The 14172-nt window shown below is 38.1% G+C and overlaps 1 protein-coding gene across 4 annotated transcripts in view; it reads right to left on the reverse strand.

Moving 5' to 3' along the window:
- TXNRD1 (thioredoxin reductase 1) overlaps positions 1-14172 on the reverse strand; it is a 108057-nt gene that overhangs the window by 14902 nt on the left and 78983 nt on the right. For all 4 annotated transcript variants that reach the window (XM_056574509.1, XM_056574510.1, XM_056574511.1 and 1 more), the window contains 9 exons: positions 12928-13037; positions 9939-10061; positions 9775-9847; positions 9215-9334; positions 7951-8093; positions 3722-3837; positions 3125-3350; positions 1313-1402; positions 1034-1110 (listed from right to left, as the gene is read on the reverse strand). In XM_056574509.1, coding sequence (XP_056430484.1) covers positions 1034-1110; positions 1313-1402; positions 3125-3350; positions 3722-3837; positions 7951-8093; positions 9215-9334; positions 9775-9847; positions 9939-10061; positions 12928-13037 — 1078 coding nt within the window. The remainder of the gene's footprint in view (positions 1-1033; positions 1111-1312; positions 1403-3124; positions 3351-3721; positions 3838-7950; positions 8094-9214; positions 9335-9774; positions 9848-9938; positions 10062-12927; positions 13038-14172) is intronic.

Genomic DNA, 14172 nt, shown 5'->3' on the forward strand with positions numbered 1-14172 from the left:
AGACATAACACATCAGATAAATGTTATATTCTTTTATTAAAAGGAAACAGCTTTTATTAAAGTCTGATACACTGACAAACCAGATAACACATATTATATATTTTATGATGCCTTCACGTGATGTATCATTTTCTAATAAAGTTTTATTTAAAGGGGTTTTCAAAGATTTTTATCGATGACCTATCCTTAGCATATCCACTTGCTTGGGGTCTGACTCCTGAATCCCTGCCGATCAGCTGGTTTAACAAGCTACAATATCACAAAGCTGTGCCTGGTAGGAAATAAGAGGCCACAGCGCTCATAGAAGTTCCATGGCCCCTTCAGTTGGGTGCCACAGTAAAGCCGTGAATACTAAAGCTGTGGAAACCCCATTTAACCACCAATATATAGAGTAAAGTTCAGTAACTTTCTAAGGTACTAGCTGTGTTTTTCACAGCTACACTACTCGCAATGAAAGTATTAAGAGATTGCATTTAATTACTGAACCAGTCTGCTCCACAGCTTACATAGTAGGTTACCATAAGAGAGGTCTGAGACTGTAACAATATATGTACTTAAAGGGGTACTCCACTGCTCAGTGTTTGGAACAAACAGTTCCGAATGCGCTGGGAGCTTGTGACGTCATAGCCACACACCCTCCTGATGTCACATCCCGCCCCCTCAATGCAAGTTTATGGGAGGGGGCGTGGCAGCCATCATGCCTCCTCCCATTGACTTGCATTGAGGGGGTGGGGCGTGACATCATGAGGGGGCGGGGCTATGACATTACAAGCTCCCGGCTCCAAATGTTCCAAATGCTGAGCAGCGGAGTACCCCTTTAACTCATGACCAAAAGACTAAATGTACAAATTGTAGTCTTTCTTACAATATTTGTGCAAATATTAACTTTTCATGCAGTCAATTTTATAGTAAGAAGTTTTACTTTGAGCTCAAATATAATGGCACATGACTACTGTTTAAAAACATTATCTTTCATATAATGCATTTAATATAATAATATAATAATATAATAAAAAATAACAACAATATATACTTTTCATTGATCTTTACTCCAGGTATATCCAGACCAATGGTCCTCGTGCATGCATCTCTGCCAATAGCTAGTATAACCTGTAAAGCATAGAGATCATTTATAAGTGTGATATTACAGATACAGCCAATATACAAAATGAGAGCCTGATAAAAGGGGTGACAGACCTTTGTTTTACATTGGCCATCTACAGAAAGCAATCTGCACCTTCCTATTGACATGTTAAATGTATTTTATTTACTTGCAGTGGATGAGATAGTAATTTATGTATTCATTACTCACGGTGTTATATTCTTCCATAATCTCTGAACCATCAGTTGACTGAGATGTAATGTTCAATTTCCCAGGTGTCCCTGCTTCTATCTGCTCTATCTGCAGAGAAAATATAGTATGTTAGACACAATCCAATCTAAGCACAACAAAAGACATCTTAATCCCAAACACAAGAATGAATTAGAGAGATAATTGAAATTATTCCAACCAGAAAACTAAATATATCTAGAGCTCTAATTCTCTAGTGCTGGTCACTAGTGTTGCTCGCGAATATTCGCAATTCGAATATTATTCGCGAATATCGCATATTCGCGAATTCGCGAATTTCGCGAATATAGCGCTATATATTCGTAATTACGAATATTCGTTTTTTTTTCTTTTTTTTTTTTCTTCACAGTACACATCACAGTGATCATCCCTCTCTGCTTCCAGCTCGTGTGGTGTAAAGAAGGCTCTAATACTACTGTGTGAGACTGCCGGGCGAAAATTCGCATATGAGAAAATTCGCATATGCTAATTTTCGCATATGCGAATTTGCGCGTATGCCAATTTTGTATTTGCTAATATTCACATATGCTAATTTTCGCATACGCGAATATTCGCATATGCGAAAATAAAACGAGAATATAACGAATATGCGAATATTCGCGAATATATGACGAATATTCGTCCATATATTCGCGAATATTCGCGAATTCGAATATGGCCTATGCCGCTCAACACTACTGGTCACATCAATATGTGGGTGTATCGTTGGGAAAAGACATATCACAATATGACTATATTATATGCATGATCATCAATCATATATCAAGCATTCCCACTTGCAACTGTGGTGTCCAGGACAATAAAACACAGTTTTCTCAATCATGGAACCAGCATGGCCATCACTCATATGTTATATATCTCCCTATCCTATATATATATATATATGCCTGCCATATTTGGGGCTCAAGACGCCTTTAAGTTTGCATAGTTGATGAATGCTTGGTACTATGTTACTCTTTTCAGACCAATGCCAACTAGGGAAAGCTAACCTTTCCCAAATTAAGGAAAATCAGCAGGCACTAGTTCCTGAGACAAAAACACTTGTGAGGCTATGTGCACACACATTTCTGGGCCTTTTTGAGACAGACTGAAAAATAGCTGTTATTTTGTTAAAAAAAACAGACCAAAACCAGCTGTTTTTTTTTTTTTTTTTTTTTTAACCATGGGGTTCTCAAAAAATCTCAATTCACAAAAATCTAATTCTTATTTGGCTGTAATTTTTTTCAGCAAATTATTTCGCACATTTTGTGCATAATTTGGAACATAAATGACCCCAAAACTTTCAATTATAAAGAGACTATTTGGGTTGTAGCTTTTGCCCCCAGAAAAGATCTCAGAATATGTAAACAAAAAAAAAAAAAAAAAAAACAGGCCAAAAACATCCCCAAAAACTGCTTCTATTGGCTTCCACTGAATACTTGAATGACCATTTAGAAGGGTACTATTTAAAGGGGTACACATGGAGTTCTGTCCCTAGGCATGTAGTGGCATGTCGCCACATGCTCCATGCATTCTGTGGGATCGCTGCAGTTAAACGATTGTTGTACTGGAGTGCCCCTTTAATAATCCAGCCATGCCTCATGTTTTGGGTTCAAAACAAAGTAAATGATGCAAATACTGACCAAAATAATATGTGTGAACCCAGCCTGAATGACACATTTGTTTATTATTAATGACTTTGATATTTTGATGAAAAACTTGTAGATTCAAAGAATCCTTCATACATTTGGTGCAGCTGGGAGGATATATGCAGCATGATAAATTAAATTGTACCTTTGTTGGCACAAAGTGTTTGATAAACTTCACTCCATGCTCCTCCATGTGTTCTCCAATCTTCTCAGCAATTTGTTGGTCAAAACCTCTCAAGAGAATTGAACGCACCATGACCGTAACATCCAGCCCCAGTCCTGCCAGGAATCCCGCACACTCCAGTGCAACATAGGATGCACCAACCACCAGCGTCTTTCCAGGGCAGTAGGGCAGGGAGAAGAGGTCATCACTGAAATTAAATAGAGAAGAGATTCTTAATATACAATGAAATAAACACCGGTTCTGTCCAATAAGTGCTGTGATTTTTCTCTTCATGGACTTTCTACATGGCTTGTTTATTATATAGAACATAACACAAGTATAAGCCACTGCAACAGTGGTCAGTGTAAAATGGCATATTAACAACTTTTCTTTTATTGGATGATTTTATTTATACTTGTGGTGTTAAATATCATGCAGATCTGCCCAAAAAATATCGTTTGGTTTATTGTTGCTTATATGGCTCTGATCAAACACTTCCTTCTCATTGTTGTATACTTTATATTTCCAGCGGTGACACATGACAAGTAAGTTTATACATCAAACAGTTATAACTGATACCTTGTAATGCAGTATTCCTTGTCACCAGGTATACCAAGGTAACGTGGTCTTTCTCCGGTAGCTATGAGGAATTTTTCTGCTGTAAAATACTTCACTTTTCCTTTTGAATTGGTTGACTTTAAAGAAAGAGATAATGAGTTAAAAATGTCATTTTATTGTAACGTTGCAAATTTACCCATATAATCACACATATATGTATTTTTTAATGTTACCAGAATTTTAACAGATGCCACTTTTCCTCATGTGTATACTCCCAAAAAGAATATACTGATGATAGTATATTACCTGTACAGGTGAATATGAGTTATGTAGGACATAGCCAAGGAAAACTAAGCACTAGCATAGAGTGACAAAATAGCTACCTTTTTTCTTTCTTCCATAATGATAGACTTTACTGACCTAGCTCCTAGAAGACAAGTACCTTCATGATATAGCTCTGTGGTGTTTCCTTGGAGGCCATGCCACCATAGATTACATTAAGGACAATAGAATAGTATTAGTGACTTAAAGAGGATAACCTTGATTTAACTATATGACAGAAACTATATAGCTTTGATTAATTGTGTTTTTGCAATTGCTTTCTAATAACTGTCGATAACTTAGCATGCTTATGTATATAATGCTGGCAGCACCATTCCATACAGACATAGCCGTAAATGTTGGCACCCCTGAAATTTTTCTTGAAAATGAAGTATTTCACACATAAAAGGATTGCAGTAACACATGTTTATTCCTTATGTGTGTATTGGAACTAAACCAAAAAAGGGAGGAAAAAAGTAATTTGGACATAATGTCACACCAGGTCTAATTGAATGCAACAAAAATGTGCCTGGAGGCTTCAGGGCAAATTGATATGTATAACAACCTTTAAGGGGTTGCCCCCTATCGGGGAAAACCCTTTACTAGAACTCCCCCTTTTAACCCCTTAAGGACTCAGGGTTTTTCCGTTTTTGCACTTTCGTTTTTTCCTCCTTACCTTTTAAAAATCATAACCCTTTCAATTTTCCCCCTAAAAATCCATATTATGGCTTATTTTTTGCGTCACCAATTCTACTTTGCAGTGACATTAGTCATTTTACCCAAAAATGCACGGCGAAACGGAAAAAAAAATCATTGTGCGACAAAATCGAAAAAAAAAGCCATTTAGTAACTTTTGGGGGCTTCCGTTTCTACGCAGTGCATATTTCGGTAAAAATTACACCTTATCATTATTCTGTAGGTCCATACGGTTAAAATGATACCCTACTTATATAGGTTTGATTTTGTCGTACTTCTGGAAAAAATCATAACTACATGCAGGAAAATGTATACGTTTAAAAATGTCATCTTCTGCCCCCTATAACTTTTTTATTTTTCCACATACAGGGCGGTATGAGGACTAATTTTTTGCGCCGTGATCTGAAGTTTTTATCGGTATGATTTTTGTTTTGATCTGACTTTTTGATCACTTTTTATTCATTTTTTTAATGGTATAAAAAGTGACCAAAATACGCTTTTTTGGACTTTGGAATTTTTTTGCGCATACGCCATTGACCGTGCGGTTTAATTAATGATATATTTTTATAGTTCGGACATTTACGTTTTATTTTTTTTATGGGAAAAGGGGGGTGATTCAAACTTTTATTAGGGAAGGGGTTAAATGACCTTTATTAACACTTTTTTTTAACATTTTTTTTGCAGTGTTATAGGTCCCATAGGGACCTATAACACTGCACACACTGATCTCCTATGCTGATCACTGGCGTGTATTAACACGCCTGTGATCAGTGTTATCGGCGCTTGACTGCTCCTGCCTGGATCTCAGGAACGCAGCAGTCATTCGTCGATCGGACACCGAGGAGGCAGGTAAAGGCCCTCCCGGTGTCCAGTCAGCTGTTCGGGACGCGGCGGTCCCGAACAGCCCGACTGAGCAGCCGGGTCACTTTCAGTTTCACTTTAGAAGCGGCGGTCAGCTTTGACCGCCGCTTCTAAAGGGTTAATACCGCACATCGCCGCGATCGGCGATGTGTGGTAATAGCCGCGGGTACCGGCCGTTGATGAGCGCCGGGACCGTTGCGATATGATGCAGGATCGTGGCGCGATCCCGCTTCATATCGCGGGAGCCGGCGCAGGACGTAAATATACGTAAATAAATGCGTCGTTAAGGGGTCAAAATATAACCTTTATTGGTATTTTCAAATTATACCCCACACAGATGTTTAAAATTCCAGCAGATTTGATTTGTGTGTAAACTAGTATGTGTTATACACTTGTAAGGGATATAGGGGTCCAAATATGCGCTTATGTAGTCGTGTGCTCCTAAAGGCCTCGCTACCCTTGACAAAGCTGATCCGTTCAGCAAAACGTCGGGGAGGCTAGTAGTTGCTTGGTTTTAAATCAGCGGAGGATAATGATAGAATAGGGATTGGGTTCCAACAGCTGACGTGTGTTGGATAAGGAGCACACGACTACATAAGCGCATATTTGGACCACTATATCCCTTACAAGTGTATAACACATACTAGTTTACACACCATATCAAATCTGCTGGAATTTTAAATGTCTGTGTGGGGTATAATTTTAAAATACCAATAAAGGTTATATTTTAAAAGGGGGGGGGTTCTAGTAAAGGGTTTTCCCCGATAGGGGGCAACCCCTTAAAGGTTGTTATATATAATGTCACACCAAACTCCAAAAATGGGCTGGACAAAATTATTGGCACCCTTTCAAAATTGTGGAAAAATAAGATTGTTTCAAGCATGTGATGCTCCTTTAAACTCACCTGGGGCAAGTAACAGTTGTGGGAAACATAAAAATCACACCTGAAAGCAGATAAAAAGGAGAGAAGTTCACTTCGTCTTTGCATTGTGTGTCTGTGTGTGTCACACTAAGCATGGACAACAGAAAGAGGAGAAGAGAACTGTCTGAGGAATTGAGAACCAAAATTGTGTAAAAATATCAACAATCTCAAGGTTACAAGTCCACCTCCAGAGATCTAGATTTGCCTTTGTCCACATTTGCCTTTGTCCCATGGCACTGTAGCTAATCTCCCTGGGCGTGGGTGGAAGAGAAAAATTGATGAAAGGTGTCAATGCAGGATAGTCCAGATGGTGGATAAGCAGCCCCAAACAAGTTCCAAAGATATTCAAGCTGTCCTGCAGGCTCAGGGAGCATCAGTGTTAGGGCAAACTATCCGTTGACATTTAAATGAAATGAAACGCTATGGCAGGAGACCCAGGAGGACCCCACTGCTGACACAGAGACATAAAAAAGCAAGATTACATTTTACCAAAAAGAACTTGAGTAAGTCAGAATCCTTCTGGGAAAACATCTTCTGGACAGATGAGACCAAGCTAGAGCTTTTTGGTAAAGCACATCATTCTACTGTTTACTAAAAACGGAATGAAGCCTACAAAGAAAAGAACCCAGTACCTACAGTGAAATATGGTGTATGTTCAATTATGTTTTGGGGATGTTTTGCTGCCTCTGGCACTGGGTGCCTTGAATGTATACAAGGCATCATGGAATCTGAGGATTACCAACGGATTTTGGGTCGCACTGTACAACCCAGTGTCAGAAAGCTGGGTTTGCATCAGAGATCTCAGGTCTCCCAGCAGGACAATGACCTCAAACATACGTCAAAAAGCACCCAGAAATGGATGACAAAAAAGTGCTGGAGAGTTCTGAAGTGGCAGCAATAAGTCCAGATCTAAATCCCAATGAACACCTGTGGAGAGATCTTGAAATTGCTGTCGGGAAAAGGTGCCCTTCCAATAAGAGAGACCTGAAGCAGTTTGCATAGGAAGAGTGGTCCAACATTCCGGCTGAGAGGTGTAAGAAACTTATTGATGGTTATAGGAAGTGACTGATTTCAGTTATTTTTTCCAAAGGGTGTGCAACCAAATATTAAGTTAAGGGTGCCAATAATTTTGTCCAGCCCATTTTTGGAGTTTGGTGCGACATTATGGCCAATTTGCCTTTTTTCCTCCATTTTTTGGTTTAGTTCCAATACACACACATGAAATAAACATGTGTATAGCAAAACATGTGTTACTGCAATCATTTTCTGTGAGAAATGCTTCATTTTCAAGAAAAATTTCAGGGGTGCCAACATTCACGACCATGACTGTATAATAAAACAAGTGGTGTAAGAACTTTATGTATCATGATTATTATGTTGTATTAGTTGGACTATGGGTTGTTTGTGAGTATTTTTCAGTGTTCGTTCCTGTATTTGAACATGGCTTTACCTTTATCTTGTGTGGTTCCACAAACTCTCCATAGCCATTTTCATATTTCACTTTGTTTTGCATTAGTGCCACCCTGTAGTTCCAGTTCAGAGAGCCAATGTAATTCTGGATAGATTCTGTCATAATGTCCCAGTTATGTTGTACTTTTTAGAGGAAAAGCAAGAGACAAATGTACATAATTAAATTGGGACAGAAGTAATATTTATATTATGAAACGATTCATGAAAGTTAGGGGGAAAGTATACTGTAACTAGCTTGAATATTCAGTCTTAGATATTAGCACTTAGTTGTGAATAACTTTTATTGGGTTTTCTTGTCGAACGTAAGCATGATGTCACCAGTTCCAAGTATATACAGATGCTTGCTTAGCCAACAAAACAGCATTCTTTAGTGTATACAGCTACATGCACATTTTATAACAAGGATATGATTTTGCAATTTACTAGTCAAGGCTTGTATTTTTATGCTTATTATAGCTACTATAATCATGAAATATGTCCAAGTATGTCAAGTGAAATTATTACCACATGTAATAAGATCCAGAAAAAAAGGCAAATCTGAGATCATTTCCCTGGAGTTGACTCAGTAATTTGCACAATTTAGCAGCGAACCTATTTCTGTTATGTGCAATTTGCATACATATTTACTGTTACTATTTCGGCTCACACTGGAGTGCAGTCAATAATGCATTACTAATCAGCCTCTGGATAGTGCCTGTATAGCATTTTGATCGCTATCATTGGTTCATCTCAACTAACACATTTAGTTCTATGCTCGTTTTATATCCTATTATATTGTAAAGAGATTCAAAACAAATAATTCATTTCATTTAAAATGTAGCTGGATACCTAAATTTAATGGATGGTGGACTGGATGAAGCATTTTCTAATCTCTAATATTATGCAGAAGATATATATATATAATATATATATATATATTTTATATATATATATATATATATATATATATATATATAAGTAAAAAAATACATATTGGCTTAGATTTATCAAACTGTGTAAGAGAAAAACTGGAATGATTTTCCCACAGCAGCCAATCACAGCTCAGCTTTCACTTTACCAGAGCTCATTACCTGAGCTGTGATTGGTTGCTGTGGGAAAATTACTAAAAAAAAATTATTCTTACTCAGTTTGGTAAATCTGGGCCACTGTATTGTACAAATAGCCAATAGCCAATGGGGCTGTTGTATGATACATGACAGATGTCAGTATTACATGGGAAAATAGAAATCACATTTAGCACATACCATTATCTTCAATCTGCCATCCATATTTGCTGGAATCTTTCAGAAATTGCCTAAGCAGAGCTGCCTGATGCATCAATTTTTTGGGTATACAGCCTACATTGACACACGTTCCTCCAAGGCCTATAAAAGGAAGTGGCACATCATATAAATAAATACATAGCAACAAACACAGTAATTCAGTATTAAGTGAATTACAGAAAAATGTATGCAAATATATTATGGCATTGGCCATAATTTTTGCAAGTTAGTATTAAATAGACCTAAGTTACATATGAAAGTACAAATAATGACATTACAGATGCATTTCTTTTCACACTGCAGTTTTTCTCTATGTTGTTCACGTTTAATTTATTTGTCCCATTGGTCTTAACAGGATTTTTCTAATAGCAATGCCGTTAGATGGCACCAGTTACCCTCTCTGTTAATGGAGGACTCAATAAAAATGGAAGTGTGCCCATAGTATTCCCAGGAACATAAGAAATGATTTAACTGCACATCTATAGTATCTATCAAACTGGAATGCTTTTTAAAGTTGTATTAAACTATAGTATCCAACCTACCCCATGTGGTTCCTAAAGGTGAAGGCTTGACATAATCCAGTACGAGCACCCTCTTACCATACTGTGCAGCCTCCTGTTAGGAAAATACAAAACCAGTCACATTCATGTTTCCATTGAGGAAATATTATTGATTGAGATCATTCTGGTTGTCCCAGTGTTTGTACCTTGGAAGCTGCTAGACCTCCTGATCCTCCACCAATAACTATCAAATCATAGTCATAGGCATCCTCCTTGGGTTTATCATGTTTGCCTTCTAACAATTTCTGGAACAAACCATCTTTGGACAACTAGAAAAAGAACAGAAATAATGAATTATTTTTGCAACACTTTGGACCACAATCCATCACTGCATTTACAAATTACACATAAGATGTATTATGCTACTGTATTATGTGTATTATGCTCACACAGTGTAAAATGAAAACCAAAAACAGAAGTAAAGAAGTAAAAAAAAAAAAGTATAAAAAGCGCTTTTTTTTAATCTAATAATATGTTAAATATTAAAATCTATAGAAAAGGACAGTGTACATACACATTGTTTTGTATGTTTTATTTTTAAACAATGTGCTTATTGACAAATTCTTTTTGGTTGCAATCTATGATAAAAAATCAGACCCATTTTTGTCTCAGACAGATTGATAAATCTGGGCCTCTGTTTCTGTGAATGCTGGATGACTTGCTCGGGTCTCTTGAGTGAAAATAAAGCCAACTTATACATGCTTTACAAGAGTGGGAAATGTATTACTACATATCTAGGCACATATAGGATTCTATAAAAATGTGGACCCTTCTTTCACCTATAATAGAACTATTGAAGCACATGAGTTTTGCAACAACATATTGGAGCAAAGTTCTGAATGTATCTATGCCAGTCTACTGCCGTAAATACATTGAAAAATATGGTATTCAGGTTTATCATGAATATTTAAGAAACTTGTCTGCCAATTTCTATTACAGGGTGCTTCAGAGTCACGACGAACGTAACATATTTATAATCATTCCTAGTGGAAATGTAGCAGAAAACTATGCCAATTCTGACTTTGCTTTCTGAAAGAAAAAAGATCCTGGCACACCAATTCCACAGTGTACCGGTATTAATAAATCTTTCTCATTATATATTCTCTTCTATTTCACGTGTATGACTATTATTACTTGTTCATCTCCATGATATATTAACTCAATGCTGATTTGTCATATTAGATATGCAAACAACCAGGGATAACACAAGCTGGTCTGCTAACTCATGCATCTTCCGGTTATTCTGTCATCAGGACATGTGAATAGAATATTTTCCCCTTACATGTAGTACGGGAATTGAAAAAGCCTGTAATTATATATTTAGGAGTGTCAGTCATGTGACCATACTTCTGTAAAACAATGTAGGATATTGACAGCGCCTCACGTGACGTGTACTACATTGCTAAGCTTATTTACATAAGCTGTTCTGTTTATAGTATGCAGAATGTCCTACTCATTTGCTTCATCTGCTTTTGTTTGTTCATCGTGATAAATAAATCATATATTCTTCATTCGAGTAATCTCGTCTGTTTAATTTAATAGAAATGTAAATTTACAGATGCACTTTGTAGATACAGTTCAGTTACCAAGACTTGAAAGTCTGGCATAGAAAAACTATTGTAAATACTCAGTTAAAGAATTCGTAGTAAAAATAGGCGCCTCATCTATTAGCAGGAGGGGAGAGCTTCTGGGGGAAGTGGTATGTTTAAGCATTACGCTGATAGCCTATTGATGTTAGAAGGATGTGTGTAAATGGATTCCTTAAAGGGAATCTATCAGCTCTATTTGCTGCTATGAGCTACAGACACCAATTGATAGCTGTTAGGGTATAAAAGCAAAATTTCTAGTCAAGTGTCAAGGAGGGAGTGCTGAGCTGCTTAAAGGGGTACTCCGCCCCTAGGCATATTATCCCTTATCCCAAGGATAGGGGATAAGATGTCTGATTGCAGGGGGTCCACCCGCTGGGACCCCCACGATCTCTGACCCAGCGCCCATTTAATCTGCTGCACAGAGCAAATGTGAATTATTAAAATAAATATTCAGAATTCCAGGGTGCCAGGCCTGAGATCAGGGGGGGGGGGGGTCCCATCCGCCAGACCCCCCGCAATCCACAATCAGGCATAGGGGATAAGATGTCTGGGGGCAAAATACCCCTTCAAGTGCGAAAGGCCAGGCAGCGGCACTTGAGCAGCTCAGTCCTGCCTCTCCATGACATGAAATTAAAAGCAATTTTATAAGTTTTGCCACCACCAAGAACAGTTTGCTTGTATATGCTAACAGCTATGCCCTGCAGTTCTTACCATGAAATACAGCTTTATAGTGTCATTTTACTTCAACACATTTCACAGTATCAATATACATAACAACTAAGTAGCTTTGCAAACACTCTGCTTCATTTTTTTACACAGATTTTAGTATTGCTGGAAGTTTCTCCATTTATAAGCTTTGCTACTTTCAAAATTCTGCTTATAATAGGGTTCATCTAAGCTTTAGCCAGACATGTGACCTTAGGCTAAGTTCACATCTGTGTCTGAGCTCCGTTTGGGAGCTCCATTGCAGAGTCCGATCATTAGCTCCCATTGGCTTTCAATGAGGTCCGTCTGGTTTCTGCCAATTGTTTGTTTACTTTTGATGGATTTTAGTGGATAAAGAATGACGGCTTGTATTTCTGTATTCTCCACTCAAGTCCCACTATATTGATGGATTTTGCATACATTGCTCTAATACAGATGTGAACCTAGCCTTACAACTGACATCGGACCGTTAATGTGTCTGAGCTCCAATAATTGTAGACAAGAATAGAAAATAAACCATTAAGTAGCTAAAATCAGAACAAGATTAAATAAAAAGGAAAGTAAAAGTTACTCAACATATCAGACAAAATTTAATGGCATATTTTAAAAGATTGTTTAAAAAATTAGGCTTAAGCTTGATTTACACTACTGCAATGAGTTTCATGACAGCCATGTTGGATTTATTTAAAAGGATCCAGATGAATCCTAATGGACCCCATTAACCTATATTGGAGTCAGATTTATGTCAGGTTTATGGTCATTTTTACTGTCAATAATCTAAGTAAACATAAATATAAGAAAACATTTAAACCAAAATGGTAAAAATCAATCGTGAATTTACCTGTAAAACATCAGTGTAACCTCCTATACAGCTTTCCTTCACAAACACATTGGGTAATTCCGTCCCCATGGTATATTTAGAGAGCTCCTTTGTAAGGCTTTGCCCGTTGCCTGTGGAAATATAATCATATATGACTTGTTCTTTTATAAGCTGTGCATCCCAGATGAGCCAAAAAAGGGAGGGACCATTTATTTCACAACCACACTGTCTCTACAGCTTCCTCACATCTCTGACTTATCACTCTCCGTAGAGTGTGAGTAACCATGACTTGCAAACTTTACAGGTACCGGAAAGAAAACCGGGGCATTCCAGGTGACGTACCATGGGGAAAAGAAAAGTATTGTCACAAGGAACTAAATGGAGTAATACAAAATTAGTTTTATTGTTCTCATGTTAATTTCAACATGCATTGATAAAGGAAGTTCCTCTGTTGACTCAAAGTAACACATTAAACATCCTCTATATGTGTTTGACCACCAGCCTTTTTAGACGGCCCAAGCCACCCTGCATATGAGCATTGATCTTATAGATGGGCAGTTGTTTACAAAGCCAATTCATGCAGCTCGAGCATCTAGTGAAGAAGGCCAAACAAACAATCTCTGGATCATTTGTATGTTCTTTTGCTGCACTCATTCATCGGCCGCACATCCCCAACTGCAGATGATTTCTTTATGGGGTCACAGTGATATAGGCATGTTCGGCTGACAATTACCTCATATAGTAGGATCCTTAGACCAACCTGAGGTAAAAGAGCAATCAAAGTTATGTTAAATGCAAGAAGTGGTAAGATAGCAATATGGTCAGAGATAAAAGTGTTCATCGTTTATTAGAGATTCTTAGGGGGCTCTTTGTGATGCAGCAGAGCCATGTACACAGAAGCTGTGTTAAGCAACATTGAGTACCTGTGACTTATATTAAAGAAGTAGTCCAGTGCTGAAAAACGTATCCCCTATCCGAAGAATTGCAGGGGGTCCGACCTCTGGGGCCCCCCGCGATCTCCTGTACGGGGCCCGTGTTGACAACCGCACGAAGCAGTGGCTGACACGCCCCCTCAATACAACTCTATGGCAGAGCCGGAGCACTGCATTCGGCAATCTCTGACTCTGCCATAGCGCAGTATTTAGGGGGCGTGTCGGTCGTCACTTCGTGCGGTGGTGGACACGTGCTATCTGACCAGCGAGCCGGGGCCCCATACAGGAGATCGTGGGGGGGCCCCAGTGGTGGGACCCCCCACAATCTGAAACT

Source organism: Hyla sarda, chromosome 4 (assembly GCF_029499605.1).
Source record: "Hyla sarda isolate aHylSar1 chromosome 4, aHylSar1.hap1, whole genome shotgun sequence".
In the NCBI taxonomy this organism is placed as follows: domain Eukaryota; kingdom Metazoa; phylum Chordata; class Amphibia; order Anura; family Hylidae; genus Hyla; species Hyla sarda.